This window comes from Cololabis saira, chromosome 1 (assembly GCF_033807715.1).
Source record: "Cololabis saira isolate AMF1-May2022 chromosome 1, fColSai1.1, whole genome shotgun sequence".
Classification (NCBI taxonomy): Eukaryota; Metazoa; Chordata; class Actinopteri; order Beloniformes; family Belonidae; genus Cololabis; species Cololabis saira.
In genome coordinates, this window is record NC_084587.1 from 16503085 (window position 1) to 16524032 (window position 20948).

The 20948-nt window shown below is 41.0% G+C and overlaps 1 protein-coding gene across 3 annotated transcripts; it reads left to right on the top strand.

Annotated features, from left to right (window-relative positions):
- Positions 1–2908: 2908 nt before the first annotated feature.
- On the top strand, positions 2909–20473 carry crmp1 (collapsin response mediator protein 1). Of its 3 annotated transcripts, none has more exons than XM_061713909.1 (14): positions 2909–3278; positions 6146–6234; positions 6364–6548; positions 8362–8526; positions 9999–10060; positions 10201–10281; positions 10872–10940; positions 11027–11147; positions 11263–11419; positions 12666–12807; positions 12895–13065; positions 16351–16530; positions 18953–19118; positions 19215–20473. In XM_061713909.1, the coding sequence occupies exons 1-14, from the start codon at positions 2964–2966 to the stop codon at positions 19304–19306; spliced, it is 1995 nt and encodes a 664-aa protein (XP_061569893.1). In that variant the 5' UTR covers positions 2909–2963; the 3' UTR covers positions 19307–20473. The 3 variants fall into 3 exon arrangements, with proteins under 3 accessions (XP_061569893.1, XP_061569814.1, XP_061569967.1); XM_061713830.1 differs by having other exon boundaries at positions 2909–3317; positions 19215–20472; XM_061713983.1 differs by lacking the exon at positions 2909–3278 and adding an exon at positions 5067–5301 and having other exon boundaries at positions 19215–20472.
- The last annotated feature ends 475 nt before the right edge of the window (positions 20474–20948 follow it).

The window sequence follows — 20948 nt, forward strand, 5'->3', positions numbered from 1 at the left end:
ACACACACACACACACACACACACACATATATGCAAGTTACCCATTTCGCATTAATGCGCCCCTAATCCATCATAGGCGCTGGATTTTCAACGGATTTCCACTCATTGGTCTGGAAGACATGGTGTCGGTGGTTTCCAAAAATAATTTGAACTGTAGATCTGCCTGACCATGGGACAGTTTTCCACCTTCCACCAAATGCATCTTCATTACATGATAGCGCTTTAAGTTGCAGCCGTCGTAACTGGTTTCTTGGGCAGTTATGCAGAGCCCATAGTGCAATGCTGCCTGCGTGAGGCCCCAAAGATCATGTGCATGCAATGGTAAATTGTCCCATGTGTGCCCAGATTTCTACAGATTATCTCAATATTTTAACATTATGTAATTGAGATGATGAGATATTCCAAGTCTTGACATATTGACTTGACGGAGCAACATTCTTCTAAAATTGTTTGACAATTTGGAGAAGCAGTTTGTTATGGTTTGCTGAACCCTTGCCCATCTTTACTGAATCCCAAATAACCCTTAAGACCAAATATATGAGGAGTGTTGGGGGGGATGGGCCCCAGCATCTGAATAAGATTGAAGCAGGCCTATGGATGGATGGATGGATGGATGGATGGATGGATGGATGGATGGATGGATGGATAGATGGATGGATGGATGGATGGATGGATGGATGGATGGATGGATGGATGGATGGATGGATGGATGGATGGATGGATGGATGGATGGATGGATGGATGGATGGATGGAAAAATGTCTCTCTTTCAAAATTTGATGTTTCTTATGCTTTATTTCATGTTGACCTCTATTTATACACACTGTCGCCTATAAAGTTGGTATAAATTTGTTTTCAGAAACATTCTTCTTTTTTATTCCCACTTTCATTTCCACTTTTTATTTCATGGGAAGCTGTAAAACATGTTTTATTCCAGCTTTATGGGCAACAGTGTAGATATAAATATTGCATATGTATAAGGTTGAATGTGCTGTTGTTCGGCTAAAGCCTACTGAGTGGTTGTCCCTATATTTAAGTAGATTATGGGGTTCTGGGTCAGAAGCTATCTGCAGTGTCCCTCTCTCCCATATGCCACCACTAGTTTGACCACTGATATTCTGGGGGGCATCTTAGAGTAATATAAGAATATGATAATGAACTGATCTTCACTCAGTTTATATGACTGCTTCATATTCAATGAATGCTCACACATGGGCACATCACCAGCAATGTACCTACGAGGGCATGATAAGTCTTTTAAAGATATATGTGATTATTTAGTTCATAATTAAGCATATGATTAATGAGTGCCAAATATCATATTATATTATATTATATTATATTATATTATATTATATTATATTATATTATATTATATTATATTATATTATATTATATTATATTATATTATATTATATTATATTATATTATATTATATTATATTATATTATATTATATTATATTATATTATTCATTGCTTGTGTGTTCAGCACTTGTTTGCTGTTGGAGCTGTCCAGTACTGAAATATATGAATTTCCCAACTACAGCTGTTGCTTTTGGCTTTTCCTGGAATAAGGATGCTATGGACTATGGGTGACTGATCTGTTTATGTCTGGAAGAAAAACGAGTGTCTACATTTGGCTGACTGGTTTCAGCACAGTCTTTACAGCCCACTGTCTTGCTTTGTGTGACAACAGCAGCAAGCCTTGCAGCCACATCGACCATCTGCACCGCCCCCCCATGTCTTTCTCCCAGATGTGGGTTAAAGCATGACACATGCTGCTTTAATCCGCAGATGGAATGACCTCCTCATGCACGCCCCCCACATTCAAACAGAAATTACACGAGGACATGGGTTGCTCTCGTGTACGAAAGGTGTGATCACTAACTCGTGCTCAGCTTATGCTACACTTTAAGGTTCAGTCCATAGTTCTTGCAAAAACTGGAGGTTTGCATCATTGGGGTGCGTGAAGAGGAAGGATTGTACACTGATACAAATATTGCGCTTGATATACTTCGAAAAAATAAGTCAACTTTTTGCATGAGATTATTATGTAGATCAAGAAAGACTAGTCTTTGTATAAACTATTTAATTTTTTGTATGTAAATAATACATTTTTTTAAGGACAGTCAACTTAATTGTGTTAAGTTTACTTTATTTATCAAAATTAAATTGACTTTACTTGCAAATGAATTTTGTACATACCAAAAATTAAGTAGTTTAAAGACTAGTCTTTCTTGATCTACATAAAAATCTCATGCGAAAAAGTTGCCTTACATTTTTTAAAGATCAAGATCAAGCAAGATATTTTTTACTGTGTTGTTCTACTTAAACAAATAAAGCATGTTTCATCTAAACGTTGGCCAATCTGCCCAATAGATTAAAATTGTTAAAGGAAAAGTACAACAAGATCATTGCTTGTTGTTTGTGTGTAGCCTAAATGAAAACATTGCCTGGGAGTACATAAATACTGCTTGTTAAGGAAAACATGCAGAATGTCTTGTTTTTTGAACAAATGCAGATTGAGTTCAAAACTAGATGTAGGCTATTCATGTAAAGCAACAAACCTCATTTTTAATTGTTAATATCACAGATTTAAATAGCCTATGTTATATTTACATGCGCTTAGATTTATTTTTTTCAGTGTAGTGTGCACGAAGAGAGCCGCTTTTCACGGTTCACATCCTCGAATGAGTGCGCTTGCCTGAAGAGGCGGGACTGTGACCCGGTTAAGGCTGATTTATGGTTCCGCGTTACACCAACGCAGATCTTACGCCGTAGGTTACGCGGCGACGCGCACCATACGGCGCGCGTCACCGCGTACCCTACGCCGTACTCCTACGGCGTAAGGTCTGCGTCGATTTAACGCAGAACCATAATTCAGGCTTTATACATAAAAACAGGCGAAACTGCCTCTGTCGCTTCAGACTAGTGGAAGTCCAGGTTCCCCCGCGGAAGCCACAATGTCTGACTGCAGGAGGCAGTGGAACCGCGAGGATGAGCTGCCGGTCTACCTGGCGGGGCCGATCAGCACCGGACCGAACCAGAGGAAAACCTACGGCATGTTCAGCTCCGTGGAGGGGGCGTTTGAAAGCAAGACCATAGACTTCGAGAACTATGCGGTGGGGAGGAAAGGGAGTCGCACTCCTCGCAGTGGGAGCCGGGAGAGGCTCCTGGACGCCGGTGACCCCGCGGGGAAGCCGCCCGGCGAGGCCGCACATCAGGACTCACACAGCAACTCTCCTGAGGAGCCGGACGATGCGCAGACCGGCGACGAGGTCAGATTTCCATCGGATAACGATAGTCCAAATGGAAAGGTAGGGCTGATGGATTTATCCCTTGGCTCTTGACCTATTTTTGATAGCTAGACTCCTAAAAAAAAATATAATCCAAAACAGTGCGTTGGAGATACATGCAAGGAAGTATTTTTTTTTATTCCATGACAGTTGCCAATAAATATATTTTAGATATGTCTTGTGTGACCCAAATAATTTCCCATGAGGAATATTAAATATGATGCTTTGCTCTGAATAAATTATTAACTTGCGTGCTGCATTGCAGTTTGGTTATTTTAGTGTGCAGGCTACGTGGCCATAATAAAACCTCAGTCCCCCCCCAGAAATGCAAACCAAACAGACACACTGACTGTTCTAACTGTGGTGCTGAAATGGACAGCGACAGACAGCCTGCTGTATTGTTTAATGCGCGCAAGTGAATTGTTTTTTAACGTGTGTATGGCAAACCATCTGGATCATTTGAGATAACGTTAATGGTGTCACTTCTTCTAAAGAGATAGATATGATCTAAAACAAACACCAAACCAGGAAAGGTTATGGTGGCCATTGCATTGATGTTTTAAAGGACGTTTTATTATTATTATTATACTTTACCTGACAGACTTTGTAACAATTACACCACTACAGCAGATGAGAACCAGAGATTCTGACCATTATGTATTATAAATGATATAGGCCAGGGGTAGGCAACTCCACTGTCCTGCATGTTTCCCCTGCTTCGAAGCACCCTCAAGATAAGATAAGATAAGATAAGATAAGATAAGATAATCCTTTATTTCTCCCTCAATGGGGAAACTCACTTGTTTAGCAGCAGTACACTTAACACACACATGCAGGGGAGGGGTAAAAAAAGTTTTAAAAAATAATAAAAAAAATAAAAAATAACAGACTTGTGCAGACCTTTATGATGACCACTAATCAGAACCAGGTGTGTTGATACAAGGAGACATCAAACACATCCAGGACAGTGGTACTCCAGGACCAGGATTGCTTACCCCTGAAATAGGCTATGAAATAAATTGGTCAGGACATTATTTATTCTAGTTATTTAAAATGGGGGAACAGAATATTCCCCATATTTCACCATTATCCAAATTATCCACTTATCCAAACAAACAGTTAACATAATGTTAACTAATGACATGTTAACATAATGTTTATGGCACAAACATAACCATTTGTCAAAGGAAATCTTTGATGAACTGGACTAGTCTGCACTATTTGTTTATTTATTGGATGATTATATTTCAATTGTAGTGGCTGTGAAAACCAAGGATTGAAAAATCCATACAATTTAGTCAAATTAATTGAATTAAATTGTAACATCTATTCTATTTGGAGGAATAGCAAGCCAACAGTCACACAGGGCATTATCAACACAACCCTGATAGACAAGGCTGTGTCACCAACAGAGTTGTGTAAACCTTGATGACATGTTGATGACGACCCGTGATTAGAAACAGGTGTGTTGAAGACAGGGAAACATCTAAAACATGCAGTAGACTAGCCCTCAAGTACCGGCTTGTGTGCACCCCTGATTATCAAACTGGAATGTTTTGCAGTCCTGTTGGCTTGGCGTAAGAAAACTAATATTGAATATATCCTAATTCTTTTATTTTGAGGATCATTGAATGCTGTTTTTCTTTTAGATTTTGCTATTGCGTCGCCGCGTACCCTACGGCGTAGGCTCTGCGTCGATTTAACGCGGAACCATAAATCATAATTCTTCGACGCGCAGTGAACGCAGCGCTCGCTTTCCGCGCGCACGCGCAGTCGCCAGTCGCCTGTCACTCACTCGGGCGCAAGCCGACGCGCACGGCGGCGGATCCCTCGCCTTCCGTCTCCGCACACTAACAAAGTTTATTGAACAAAGGGGCGCAGAGCAGCTCGCAGGGCGCCGGATTCTCCTCAATCTGCCTGTGATCTGACTGCCGGGGGGCAGAGCGACGGACGGGGCATGTCTGGCAGCAATTACCAGGGGAATAACAGCATCCCCCATCACACGGTAAGAGACCCGGCCTGCAGCCGGAGAGGTTGCTTTTTATGCAAATCCTCTCTTCAAGTCGGAAAGTGGATTAAATTCTTAGTGAATGGCAAAGAGCATAAGGATCTTGCATGTGCACAGCCTCTTTGTGACAGTGCAACTTCCAAGCAGGTGAAGCCGAGGCGGCCCCCCCTTCTGTATGTCCGATGGCATATATGTTTTCTCTCTGGTTGGATGGCGTTGCGTAATATCACCGTCTGTCAACGGGATTAGATCGACCTAACGTGGAGTCTTACGTGAAACACTTGTTTAAAGCAACACCTTGGTGTGTGAGACTTGATTTGGTCAAACCTGCACACCCTTTCCAGCTTTAACAATACATGCATCCCCCCCCCCCAAAAAAAAACGTCGTTGTTATGCGAGAGGGACCTGATAATCCAGCAGGCTGTCAAATGTCGTCATGTGGAACCATGGATGATCTCTGGTTACCATGGAGACCTAGCATCTTCTCAATGCTGTTGCCAAGCACCCTGCCAAGTGGTAGAGGGCGTGGACACAGTTTGAGAAAAAGGGCCCTATTAAAAATGACTTTGCACTTAAAAAAATCCTGATTGTTATTGCATAAACTGGTGTATGATTAAGATGTAGAGACAATGAGAGCCAAAAGCCATCTTTTCTGATGTGACACTCATGCACACTAATTATAAGGCTCTGCATGTTCCCCTGTCTCGTCACTGACTGTATTGATAATGGTTTAAGGTCATGGATTATATAACTGATTGTGAACTACATAAAAATGCAGTGGTCAGTTCAACCCCTCGCTTTCCTCTAATCTCCCCTCCCTCTCTGTGCTTTTCCCCTGCAGAGTGAAAAGCTGCTGATCAAAGGGGGGCGAGTGGTCAATGATGACCGGTCTTTCTATGGAGATGTTTTCATCGAGGATGGACTCATCAAGTGTGTATACATGAAGGGACATTACAGGAGTGTTTGGTGACAATTGCACGGCAGCCGTTTCCATCATTTCCTCTTCCCTTTCCAACTCACCAGTCCCCCTGTTTTTGTCTTGTGCCCAATCCTCGGCAGGCAGGTGGGGGAGAACTTGGTCGTTCCAGGGGGGGTCAAGGTGATCGAGGCCAAAGGCCGCATGATTATACCGGGAGGGATCGACGTCAACACGTGCCTGATGAAGCCCTTCATGGGCATGCAGCCTGTTGATGATTTTCTCCAGGGCACCAGGGCTGCACTTGCTGGGGGCACCACAATGATCAGTATGTGGGAAACCCTAAACACAGCATACGTATATAGTACATCTTCTTTTAATGTGTCTTTGTTGTTGATTTAAAACCAACTGAACGTAGTGGCTCTGAGTAGTAGGACAACAACATACAGGATTGTCTCAGAAAATTAGAATATTGTGATTTTCTGTAATGCAATTACAAAAACAAAAATGTCATACATTCTGGATTCATTACAAATCAACTGAAATATTGCAAGCCTTTTATTATTTTAATATTGCTGATCATGGCTTACAGCTTAAGAAAACTCAAATATCCTATCTCAAAAAATTAGAATATTCTGGGAATCTTAATCTTAAACTGTAAACCATAATCAGCAATATTAAAATAATAAAAGGCTTGCAATATTTCAGTTGATTTGTAATGAATCCAGAATGTATGACATTTTTTTTAATTGCATTACAGAAAATAAAGAACTTTATCACAATATTCTAATTTTCTGAGACAGTCCTGTATACCTTTACTGTGCCATTCTTGTTTAACAAAAATGAAGCCAAAAAGAAATAATGCGGGCAATACTAAGTAGCCCCTTGTGCCTTAGGACCAAACATTAACAGCTAATTAGGATTTATTGATGAATGTATCCTCAGTAGGTGTGCAGGGCTATATAAAAGCTGACATCTCGTATTTAGGTGTGTGTGAAGACAATGGCAAGAGGGAAAAACATAAGCAATGTTCTAATAGAAGCAATCGTTGCTGCTCATCAATTTGAAACTGTTATAAAATAATTTCCAAACTATTTGGAGGAGTGACAGGGATCATTCAGCTTCTAACAGAGATGCCAATCTTCACGTGAGTGGACGTCCCACCAGATCTAGTCCAAGGTCAGACCTAGTAATGCTCAGAAAACTAAAAAAGAATGTTAATTTAAATGTGAAAAGTTAGAATAAATGTTAAAATCTATAACGACACAAGTAGAAGAAAAATGAATAAGTATAGTTTGTCTGGTATGTTTGTCAGGAGGAAAACCTCGTCTGTCTATAGGAAACATGAGAGCAGAACAAAGGATCACGTAATTGCATCTGAACCAGACGCAACATGTCTGGAAAAATGTCTCACGGACAGATGAGACCAGGGTATAGTTGTCTGAGCCTCAATGTCCAGTGCAATGCATTATGAAAATAAAACAGAATTTCAGCAGGAATATCTGATACACAATGTCAAGCATGGTGATGGATAGATGATGATTTGGTATTTTTCTCCATGGCCACAGGACCTGGACGGCATGCAGTCACTGAGTCGACTATGCACCTCTCTGTAAACCAAATCCTTCTAGACGCAAACGTAGGGCCATCTGTCCAACCAAAAAGCTTGATTGAAACTGAGCCATGTAACGGAAAAGACCCGAAACACATCAGTAAATATACAAAAGAATGGATGAAAAATAAAAGAATCAAAGCTTTCAAATGACCTAGTCCAAGTTCAGACCTTACTCCAAATGAAATGTGGTGGTGCGACCCCAGTCCCCTCAACTTCACATTGTTACAGTTAAAGGTGGATCTATCAGTGACTGGCTCATGGGGGTACTTAGTATTGGCCACGTGCTTATCTTTTCGCTTTTTAATTCACTTTTCTGTAAAAAAATTATGGTTCAGTGAGAAAAAGTAAGTGTTGTTGTACATTTGAACTTGTATTTGGTTAATATTCAGATCTGCTATGATCAGATGTGTTTTATATTTTACACACACATAAAAACATAGGATTGAAAGAAGTTGACACATATTTACATATATATCCTAGAGAATAATAGCCACATCTCTTTTCATTTTACCTTTGAACTTCTTAGTTGATCATGTGGCCCCTCAGCCTGGAGACAGTCTGCTGGAGGCGTTTGAGCACTGGCAGGAGGCTGCAGATAAGAAGGCCTGCTGTGATTACTCTCTGCACGTAGACATCCCCCAGTGGGACGAAAATGTGAAAGATGAGCTGGAGCAGTTGGTGCAGGACAAAGGTAAATCCCTTTTAAGATTTATATCTCTGTAACATTCCACTGTCGTGCTGTACTTCACATTTTGTAAGAACACCAGAGACAGATATGGACGTAATTTGACTAAGTGCTGATTCCTCTCATAGTCAACGCATGGAGGAGCGCCAGTGTTTTCATTATACAACTTTGGTGGTGACAGTGCACATATATTTCCTTTAATCTCTTTTTAAGTTAAAAAAGCCAAAACAAACATCTTCCTTTTGGGTCAACTTTAAAATAGTGCACCATCTTAGCCTAGGTTGCTGCTTTTTTGACAAGTGTTTTGACTTTTATTACAACTTAAATTCATTAAAAAAAAAGTAGCTCATTATGAATTTGATGGCGGCAAAAGGTATAAAAAAAGGTTTGGTGATGGGCAACAAAATGCTGGAATGGTAAGAAACACCTGGAGAAACATCCTGAAGCTGATTAGTTTAACTCACAACAGGTAAGGAACATGACTGGGAGAGACAGATAATCTAAAGCAAAGATGGGGAGTGGGTCACCAATTGGTGAAAAACTGTGTCTACAAATTGTGAAACATTTTGGAATAATTTTCCTCAGTGTGACACTTTAAAGACTTTGAACATCTCATCATCTACAGCCCATAGCGTCATCAAAACATCTCGAGAATCTGGAGAAATATCTGTGGGCATGGAAACGACTGGGAATCATTATTGGATGCCTGTGATGTTCGGGTCCTCAGGCAGAACTGCATTAAAAATAGGCAGCACTTTGTAATGGAAATCCCTGCATGGGCTCAGGAACAGCGTGGGTGTCCTTTCTGTGACATAGCTGATATTTATTTTGGAAACCATGAATGCTGCATCAGTGCTCAGTTCAGAAACTGTTCTCTGATAGTACGAGGGTGCATTTGTGCCGATGGAATGAGCAGGTTGCACATATGAAAAGGAAACAGCGATGCTAAAATATAGGTTTTATGCTCCAATCCAGACAGTCATTTTCATGGAAGGCCTTGCATCCTTCAGCCAAACAAACATAAAAGCATCTGGATGCAGCATCTTGATGCTGAACTAGCCTGCCTGCAGCTCAGACCTTTCAGGGACTGAGGACCCAGCACTGTGGAGCAGCTTGAACCCTGTAGGAGACCGGGACGGGAAAACATTCCTCTCCAAAAACACCAACAAATGGTCTCCTCAGAGTGTGAAAAGTTGATTCTACAAAGGTGTCAACGTTACTCCGTCCAAACTTTTATGAGCTGTGTTGCTGCCATCAAATTCAAAATGACCACTTTTTTAATGTTGTGCATTTGATGTGTTTTCTATGTTCTTATAAGTGAATGAGTTTTACATTCTGTTTTTATTTAAATGTTAGAATGTGGCTTGTCCTTTTAGCAGGTGTTAGTTGTAAAAATGCATTTCTTTGTAGACCAGATGATGTTTTGTTGTTTTATTGCCTTTTCATTGTGAAAGTTCATTATTTCCACTGTTTGTCAGGTGTCAACTCCTTTCAAGTGTACATGGCTTACAAAGATTTGTTCCAGATGACAGATTCTCAGGTATGAATCGCAACCATCAACAGTGCCAACAGTTTTCCAACACAAGCTTAAATCCTTCCCCTCAAGTAAATCCGTGAGTTTGGGATTTTTCCTTTTGCTGTTAATCTCTCTGTTGTACTTCCTTCTTGCTGCATCTGCAGTTGTATGAGGCGTTCTCCTTCCTGAAGCAGCTGGGTGCTGTGGTGTTAGTTCATGCAGAAAACGGAGACCTGATTGCTCAGGTAGGTGCTGCAGTCTCTTGCCTTTTATACCTCCCTGCAACCTCCACTGCAGTCGAGAAATATTCCTGTTGCGTAACTCACCATCTCTTAAAAAGGAGAGCTAGGGGATTAATGCTTCTGCTGCTGCTGCAACTGCAGGGGATGACAGGTTTATCTTCGGGCACCGTTATTGCTGACTGTTATTACACTAATGATGGTGATGTAATGGTAAGATGGTAAGAGTGGGAGCCGATAAGGTCCGGAACACCGATGATAAGTATCAGTAATGGTCATGACGACAATGGTCCAGATTAAAGGAATGATTGTGACAAAAAATAAAGGCGTACATGAGCATAAATCTGGATAAGAATCGATAATGAGAGTGCTAAAGAAGGGTTATGGCATACTTGTTCACGTTAATGTTTATAAAAGGAAACAATAAAATGTAAGCCGTATGGATGTATGGAATGAAAAGCCTTGTCAACCTGTTGGGGGTAGTGTAATCAAACGTTGTGAAAGGCCATCTGAGGCCCTTAGACAAGTGCTGTCTATAATTTTGACAGTGACTGTAGATAACTTGGGAATAATTATAATTTTTTTTGTTGATTTAGGAACAGAAAAAAATTCTTGAAATGGGAATTACCGGCCCCGAAGGCCACCCTCTGAGCCGTCCTGAAGAGGTGCTTTTCCTATACCTTAGCTCTGAATTAAAATCCAATCGCTCATGAACTGGTCCTGAGGTCTGTCTGATCTCCTTTCTCCACAGTTGGAGGCCGAGGCCGTGTTCCGCGCCATCACCCTCGGTAACCGTGTGAACTGCCCCGTCTACATCACGAAGGTGATGAGCAAGAGTGCGGCCGACACCATCGCTCAGGCCCGAAGGAAAGGTTGGGCACATTTCTCTTTTTTCCCCATCACAAGATTCTTGATCGCCACTTTCCTGTGCTTCTTAACAGTTTCCTTTTGGTCTGAAATTTACCGTCCAGCTATCATCTCATGCAGGTTCTGTGGTTTTTGGAGAGCCTATCACAGCTAGCTTGGCAGCTGACGGCTCCAATTACTGGAGCAAAAACTGGGCCAAGGCGGCGGCTTACGTGACCTCTCCGCCTTTGAGTCCTGACCCCACAACGCCAGACCATCTCCACACGATGCTGGCCTGGTACGTGTTAACGGTTCTCCATGACCAATGGATATGTATTCATTAACATATGTAAAATTCAATATATTTGCGCTTTAAGGAAATAAATTCATTTGTTCCCCCCATGTAATAAACTTTTGAATATGAACAAACTTATAATGAATGCATTGTGCAGCTTTTGAAGTGCTAAATCTAAATTTAGCTTTAACCTCTGCACAATGTTGAATGCAAATCGGTTAGAAGACAGGAAAGGAGACGCCTGCAGAGATCTCATTCCTGCTGTTCAACCTTTTACATTAGTTTGGAATTCCAACAACAGCAAGTGCGACGCGCAGCGTGATATTCATCAAAGTGTTGTAAAGATACACATAGAGAGAAGGAAGTCGGTCAGGTCACTTTGAGGGTGAAGAATCCATTTACAGACCAGTTTAGTAAACATTAGATAAAGTAAAGACCTAAATATATAATCCTTTAATGGAGAACTCCAACAGGAGTAAGAGTAAACCTGCCTCTGGTCTCACCTCAAACATACACACACCCATGAGCAACTTTCAAGCTGAACATTTTTGACTGTCCTCGATTTTATAAATAGCACAGGAGCTAGAATCCTTCATCTGTTGCCTTGACTACCAAGTGCCTCCCTTGTACTTCACCTCATTCTCCTCCTCCTCCTCCTCCTCCTCCTCCTCTGTTGCTGGGAGTCCAGCGCCTCAAGGCGGGTCTATGTTGTCACACCGGTGGCGTGATACTTTTGTTGTCATTGAGCCTCCTCAGAAATGACAGGATGTATTTTAAGGCTCAAACTCAAAGACGTGAGTTTTCTGTGAGAGGTTTTATCTTCATAATAAGCACTCTCTCTGCATAAGCACAGCTGGTATCACACAGTAATGACTATAATTAATGAGGGAATAATATCCTTTGCATCAGAGATTATGATCATCGTAATGTAATCAGTCAGATAGAATGTCTTTTATGAAGTCAAAAATGCTGGAAGTTTGATGATGAACTCGTCTACTTCCCACTGCAGCTGTGTTGTTGCGTCACTCTGACTTGTTCTGTGGGCTGGTTTTGTGTCTGTGGCCTCTGCATGACATGCACTTTAAAACACATGCTCTATGAGGACACCTGGTGGCCGATGACAAACACGTCAGGCCTCGCATCCGCTCCCAAGGAATGACGGCGATGACCGTCTCGTCCACCTGATTTTACTCATCAATCCCTGTGTTTTCAGCGTTGACCACAGTGTCTCTTTGTTGTCTTGGTTCAGCGGGGATCTCCAGGTAGTGGGCAGCTCTCACAGCGCGTACAGCATTTCCCAGAAGGCAATAGGAAAAGATGACTTCACTTTGATCCCAGAGGGAACCAACGGGGTGGAGGAGAGGATGGGATTTGTCTGGGACAAGGCCGTGGTGAGCAGTGAGGTTGTGTCTGTGTGTGTCGTTTGTGTAGCCGTGAGAGCTTTTAATGATCTTCAAATGTACTTCTCCGTCACTTAGGCTATGGGGAAGATGGATGAGAACCAGTTTGTGGCCGTGACTTCAACCAACGCCGCTAAAATCTTCAATCTGTATCCACGGAAGGGGCGCATAGCTGTCGGCTCCGACGCCGACGTCGTCATCTGGGACCCCGACAGTGTCAAAACCATCACTGCCAAACTTCAGCAGTCGGTGAGAACAAAGAGGATGATGGCAGGTGTAAAATCAAGATCTGATCTAAATATAGCAGTTTTAAAAAGGGAGAAAAGGGAGATAGTAAACTGAAGCAGGAACACATCTAAAGTACACATGTCAGTGGGAGACTTGTTTATTTGACATGTTTGAAAAAAGTAGACTTTAAAACAGTTTTTTTCTGAGTCATTCTTCCTTTAAAGGAGTCGTATTATACCTTTCCATATTTTCTGACTTCTCTACGATGTTATAATACTGCATTTCATCCAGAACTTGATCAGTGGCACAAAAACATGAGATCCCCGGCTCCGTCTTACGTGAGAAAGTGTGGGATTTCCTGAGAATCTCAGGCTCTTTAGGCAGTGTGGGTTCTTCTGAACAAATACCTAACCGAGACGCCACTAACTGAGCTCTGCCTGCGGGACAATTTTTGCATTTTCCAGTGTCTCTCCGGCCTTTTGCAGTTCTGTTGGGTCCAGTTAAACAGCAGTACTAAAGACGAAGTTTATTTCTTATTTCATTCATTTTTATTAAAAACAACTTCAGTTGACTTAAGCGTTCTATAGACTAAAATATATAAAAATCCCCCAAAGCAGAAATATACAAATATATCAAATAAAACTAAATAAAAGCGCAAAAACAGAGCAAAACAACAATTTCTACTAAAAGTGTAAGAACAGCAAAACTAAAATGAAGTGGAAAAAAAAATAAATAATAATAATATATATATATATATATATATATATATATATATATATATATATATATATATATATATATATATATATATATGTATGTATATATATTTGGAAGCAAGAACAGAAAATTCTCTCATCGCCTCAGGTTTTTCATTTGGATCTGGGAACTGTGTTGAGCAACGCAGATCCAAACCATGAGCATGTAAAAGCTCTGATGAATAAGATGGGCCATAACTTTCAGACTCAAAAAAGAACAAAAAAATCTTAAACTGGACAGAAAGCCAGTCCAGGGATGATGCAATCGTGCCGTTTCTTCCCCATTAGCGGGCGAGCTGCTGCATTCTGGACAGTTTGTAAACGGCGCAGAAACCGACCCATCCCAAAGCAGAGAGGTGCAATAGTCCAGTCGACAGGTAATAGAGGCATAATTGTAGGCCTTTGCCCTAAACTATAAAATCACTGAGCTAATGTCTCCATCAAATTTAAACCAGAGTCAAAGACCACACCACAAATTGCTTCCAGTTCACAGATAACTGCCCAATTACACTGTCATGACCGTCAAAAATGTCTGTCTGACATTTAAAAGGGTAAAATTTCATTTTAGATGGTATAATAATAAAATAAGATGGAAATTAGAACTTTATGGGTTTTTAATGCAGGTCTGATATTCCAACTCACTGTTCATGTTGTGTCAAAAGTCAACTTTGCACCCAACACTTAGCGTTTTAAAGAGGCCTAAGATTGTGAACTGGCTACGACGCGGGTGACCCTGCAATCTGGCTGTATTCATGACAGATGGCGAACTAAGTGTTTTGGCAGCGTCGCAGAAATATTTCACTTGATGTCAGAATTTGCAGAACTTAGGTCACATACTTAATAATAGGACCCAAAAAAAGCACCACCACAGCTGCACCACGGTTGTTGGAGGACTATGCACCGGCTCAGGGAACTACATTTATTCTGCTCAATTGAAGTTTACGATGTTATTCTGCATTAGGGGACCGTATGTGCACTTTCTCATTGGGTTGACAACAGGTCCAATGAACAGACTCGCTTTCATCTAGGATAAAGTTTAAAAGAAGATCCCCTCGCTCCTATGCCTTCACGCAACTTCGGCTACAATGCAAAACTTATACACTCACCTTGTCGGTGTGATTTTAAGTAGGAGAAAGAGATTATGATTACGGCTGCAGCTATCGAATATTTTGGCGATCGATTTTTCTATGAAATATTCCATCGAGTAATCAGATAAAACTTTTTTACAATTATAAATATAAAATAGAAAACAAGACGGATTACTTGATTAAAAACAACCAATTTGTTTCTTTTATGAGAATAATTGACATTTATTTAATACTATGCAAACTAGTAAACTGTTTGTTAAATTTTCCAATAAAAATAAATACAATTATTTTAAACTTAACATTTCCTGAAACATTAAAAAAAGGTATTTTTTCTAACTATCAAAAATATAAACTGCTTTTGAATTGTGCAACTTCACATTCAGAACCAACATGTTTCAACTGAGATACTTGGCTGTGGACTTGGAACAAGAGTCTTACATGTGGACCAGGGCCTTCATTTATAATTTGAAATAATCCCACACCTTCAACATCTTCTTTTTCTTCCTCTTATTACTTTCGCTTTGCTGCGTTTTCTCCTTGGTGCTGTCACTGTTGTCAGGCAGTCTTCTGCTTTATAAGGGACACATGCATGTTAGCACGTTGTGTCACATTAAACAGAACCCGTGCGAAACGTGAAGTTTAAATGTATTTTTTATTTAAACGAGGCTTTGAGGCAGAGGAAATTCCTCTATCATTTTTTGTAATCGAGGTACTCGAGGTATTCGAGGAATCATTGCAGCCCTAATTATGATTCACATCAAAGCCGTCTGATTGGACCAAAATTAACTCAGCTCTGTTTTTTTTTTGGGTGCTAATTTTAAGTATCTTTATGGGTGTTGTATGTTCTATATTTGCTAATTATTTGGGTCATTACTGTGTTACACACAGCTTACACAGACTTTGACTAGGAGGGCAGCAGATACTGTATCTCATAGCATATGTACAAACACGGACAAATCAAACTATATCTAAATGCAATTTGATTCATTTTCTTTTGTAAATTTCAAGGAGATGTTTTTATTGAAATTCAGCGGAACACAATCAGAGGTTAAAAACTGCCTTAGGCAGCATGACACACACAACGCGGTGAAAATGTTAATGGCAGCTGATTTAATTAGTCTGTTCAGCTCCAGATCCAGTCTGGTGCCAGCTTGAGGTTATAATCCCCCTTCACCCTTCCACCATTCAGTACCAGCCTCTCATTACCCGCTCCCCTGTATTACCACAATCACTTTCTCTACAGCATATGCTCCAAGTCCCCCCCACCCCCACCCCCACCTTCTCAATTACTACATTTTGCTGCAGCTACTAAACCCTGCAATAGAATACCTGCTCAAATAGCTTTCACAGTCCACGGTTTCGGTGCTCTAGAGGGAAAACGGAGGTGGAAGAATTCTCTTTTGTCCCTCTCTTTTCTAATTCTCCGACTTTTTCTGCCGGCTCTTGTCTCCCTCTCTACCCAGGCTGCGGAATATAACATCTTTGAGGGTCTGGAGTGCCGCGGCGGTCCGGCGCTTGTGCTGAGTCAAGGTCAGATAGTGTACGAGGGGGGCAAGCTTCAGGTGCAGCAGGGCGCCGGCCGATTCATCCCACGCAAGCCCTTCCCGGACTACGCCTACCAGCGTATCAAGTTCAGGAATCAGGTCGGCTATATGGACAATTTCAAGGAGAAATTGTCTTTTTTTTTTGTTTTTTCTAATTGCAAATATACCATTTATGCATGTATTAGAATGGCTTAAATATCCAGTGTTACTTTGCATAAACTCAATATTTTGCAAGTTTTTTCTTTTGTGAAATATTTAAAACTCCCAGTAACTGTGTACCCGATTTTTCTAAATTTCTTCAATAAGAGATGCATGATGAATACTCTTGCTGCTCCAAGAGAAAAAAGGGAAAAAAGAGCTTGAAAAAATGAAAAGAAAGTCTAATTTTGCTGCAAGATTCATTGACTTTGATGAGAGTATGAACACTTCTGTCAGATATTTGTTGACATGAAGACAACTCGGGTCACTTTGTTTCAGGAGAAACTGACAATATTTTTGAAAGTACCAAGAACATTTTTTAGTTTTTATGATAATACCCCATCGGTTTTTCAGCCATTCTACAGCAGAATTTATTTCTATTTAATATTCTATGTTACCTTTGTAATATTTTCAATTAAATTCAGTTTAGATAGTTTTAGGGCTTGTTTTTGTAGAAAGGTTACAAAAGAGCAGTAATTAAACCACTTTATGAGTCATTTCCTTGACATCAAAACAAATGAGCTTTTCTTTTGTTATATGAGCTAAATGAATAGCCGAGCTGGGTTTACACTTAAAAGATTACTGCGGGTTAACTAAATTTTAAACTTTCTCTTTTTATGCAATTTCCCTCCAGACATTGAACAACAAAGTAATTGTTCACTATAAAGTAGCATGAAGCAACTCTTGTGGTTTAAAGTGTGTACGGCACCGGCTGAGGTTCGCAGTTACCGGCACTACTGCAGATTTGATCATAAATTCCAAAGATAACAAACCCAATTATCCTGTGATTAGTCAAACTATCTGATCAAGACGCAACACCATCGTCTTTTTCACTGAAAGCGTAACAAGCATTCAAAGACATCCACAATGTCGACCATTTAGCACGTGAAGCGACCAGTGATCCACACACATTAGGCAAGGCAAGTTTATTTCTATAGCACATTTAAACAAGGTGATTAAAAGTGCTTTACAAATATATTAAAACGTAAATTTTACTGACCGTTTCGAGTGCACCAGCCGAGTACTTGTAGTGTACTTAAAAAAGCCAGAGTTGGCAGTGGAAACGTGCACTCGTGCAGTAGAAATGGTACGTAACAAATGGTAAGAGCAAACTAAAGACTCAGCTCTTTAAGGAGCACTTCTGCATCTAGTAAACTTCTCTGCTCATCAGAATTAGTTAGAAGATCTAGCTCTTTGCAGGACTCAGCACTGAGTAAGCTGCATGCACTTATGACAAGATGATCACATGATAAATAAAAAAAATTCTAGCACTGGCCTGGCCTGGCAGCAGCTGTGTCCAACTGGCAGTCTGACCAGCCCTGATCCAGCTGGATGTGATTTCTTGCTAGTGTTGTTCTCTCAGATGTAAGTCGCTTTGGATAAAAGCGTGTGCTAAATGTGCTAAATGAAAGCCTCACTCATGCCTGGTCTCTTGCTCGGTCACCATTACTACGATGGACCGTCAGATATCCAAATATTCATTTGTTGGTGGCGCATCCAGTTTTTTCTTATAATGTGATTTTTTTTTTTTATTATTAAAGAAAACAAGTCCCAGAGACCTCAGCTCACTTCAGTAAAGTGAACCCAATCTTTTTATCACCCAGTGCTCCTACCTAAGTAACAGTCCTGGGCATTGCTCCCCTCTACCAACCCTACCAACCCTGAGCTCAGGCGCTTCTTTTCACCAGGCAGGGTGGGACTTCTCCGGCCGGACATGGCGCGTGGAAGGATCACGTTATTCCGGCCGGATCTCCCCATCTGGCGACCCGGTTGGCCAGAGGGGGCATGTGTAGCCCAGGACTGTGTGCATGTTTTTGTGAGGGGTAGCTCACATTGCTACCCAAGGGAACACGGGGAGAACATGCAAACTCCACACAGAAAGATCCTTTCACCAACCCCACCCAGGGTGTGGGCACTGAAGCCACAGCGTCCCCGGCGGGAATCGAACCCAGGACCTTCTTGCTTCTTGAGACGGCTGCACTACCTGCTGCGCCACCGTGCCCCTATACAAACACTCTTTGTTGTGGATGTGGACATAGCCCTGTAAAATGATGCTCAGCTGTTGGGAGTTATGAAATTACTTTGGAGTCCAAAGTTACTTTGAAGTTTTTTGGGGTAATCAATTACTCCTGAAAGAAGATGAAACTGATATTCAAACATGAAAGAAAACTGCTCAGATGCTCCCAGGAAGATGACAGTCTCCCAGTGTTTCCACCGCACAAGCCAATTATACTGTAAATAAGCCCTTTAGGAATGTGTGATGGTGATTATTGGTCTATTTGTAATAAACATCAACAGTTTTGCTCATGTTGTTTCCATCCAGGTAAAGGCCAAGCAAGCAGTCGCTCGTGGGGTGTACGACGGTCCGGTGCATGACTACACCCCGATGCCCAAATACATCACCCCTGCTCCGTCAGCCAAAACCTCACCCACCTCTCACCAGCCTGCGCCCATCCGCAATCTCCACCAGTCCAACTTCAGCCTTTCAGGTAACAAAAGGAAAACATTGTGAAGTATAACGTGCTCCAAAAGCCCCACTGAGCTCTTAAACTTCGGAATCCTGGCGGGTTTTTTCTTCTTCTCAGGCGCACAGCTCGACGACAACATCCCTCGCAGGTCCGGCCACCGCATCGTGGCGCCCCCTGGTGGTCGCTCCAACATCACCAGCCTGGGCTAAACGCCCCACCGTGCAGCGAGTGTTGCTGGAGTGGGCTTTCACCTGAAGTGTGCGAGTGTGTGCGTATGACTGAGAGTGTGCGCAAATCGGCACGAATGGATATCTATCTATCTGAGGGTCAGTATTTATTAGTTTTGAATGGTCATTCTGGCAAAGCACATGAATATTTTAAAGAAAAGCGTGATTCACAATCATTTGTCACTCAGAACTCTGAAATCTCACTGTCAGATCACACTTATGCACACGCACACAGATCTGGTGTTCGCCCCCCCCTTCCTTCCACACATCCTTATGCACTCTTCCTGTTTTGTTTTGTTTTTCTCTCCTCTTGAGCATGACTCCCTACTCGCTCCTCACCTTCCACTTTTTATTGTGTGGGTCTGCTCAGACACGGTGCTCCTTCTCTGCCCTCCAATGGACAAATGAAGAAATAACTTTATTTTTTTGTTTCATTCCAATTCTCGCAGTATGTGCAGTATTTCAATGTTACTGAAATTCATCAGTTATACATATTGCATGGATACGTTTTCACATGTTGCACTACTCGTGTTTGATCGTTGCAATAAGTCGAGCACTTAAAAATGTACTCAAAGCACATCTGTATTCAAAGGGCACAATAGTAATTCTAAATTATGAGAGTGAAATTCACCATGGATAGGGAGAACTGTTACCAAATTCAAAACTGTTTCACTGTAGATCCAGCTGAAGCAATGTGATTCTCCTCCACTAGATACTATATGCAAATGCATCAATGCTTTCCTATGAGGTATGAAAGTAGATGGGTAGCTGAAGAAAGACAACGGTAGGATTTAGTTTTAGACTGATGTATGGCATAACCGGCTTTCCTGGCGTGCACTCCCCATGTGTGTCATCGTCTTTTTGCCAATCACTGTTGCCAGAAATAGAGCTTGTATCTTGTCATGCAATGGCATTTTGAACTCTGCTGTAAAAGAGCCCCAGCTCCAACCACAGCTCATTAAAACTTGACTTTTACAATGTTTTAAACCTTTTTTTTTTTGCTATACGTTGAAATGTGTTGATTGTTGGTGTTGTATCTGGTATGCTACATTTAGTGTTACTATGCTGCGCTGCTTCTCTTGCAGTTGTCTGGTGTCTCCACTGAAACCAGTTATAATTAATAAAGACTTGACTATCAAACAGTGATGGATTTTAAAGCAAATCTTTTATTGCGTAACACTATTCTTAGCGTGGTTTTAATTCAGATACTTAACCTTTGTCATATTGCTCCCTTTTTCTTTTTTTAGCTGGATTTTTCAGGGGTTTCTTTTTTGTCTTTTTGGAAATTTAGACGACCTGGCTCAAAAGCATGTAGAAATGTTTAGAATAAAGTATTTAAGTAGTAAAGATTGAAGTAGTAAACCTGCCCAGCGTCCCAAAGTTCAGTTGTTTGGCAAAACCTTTCTTTCCATATTTTTTCTGACTGAGCGTCTGCATTTACAGCATGGCCTAAAGATCTGCGAATGCACCTGCTTACGTATTTTTTATTTAGCCAAGAAAATTGTAGTTCGGTGTAAGTCCAAAGAATGATATGTCTTTAATGAATTCCAAATGAAACAAACTCCTTTTTATGTGTCAAAACTCCCAAATCTTTGATAAAAATGTTATACTTTTTTAAACAAAA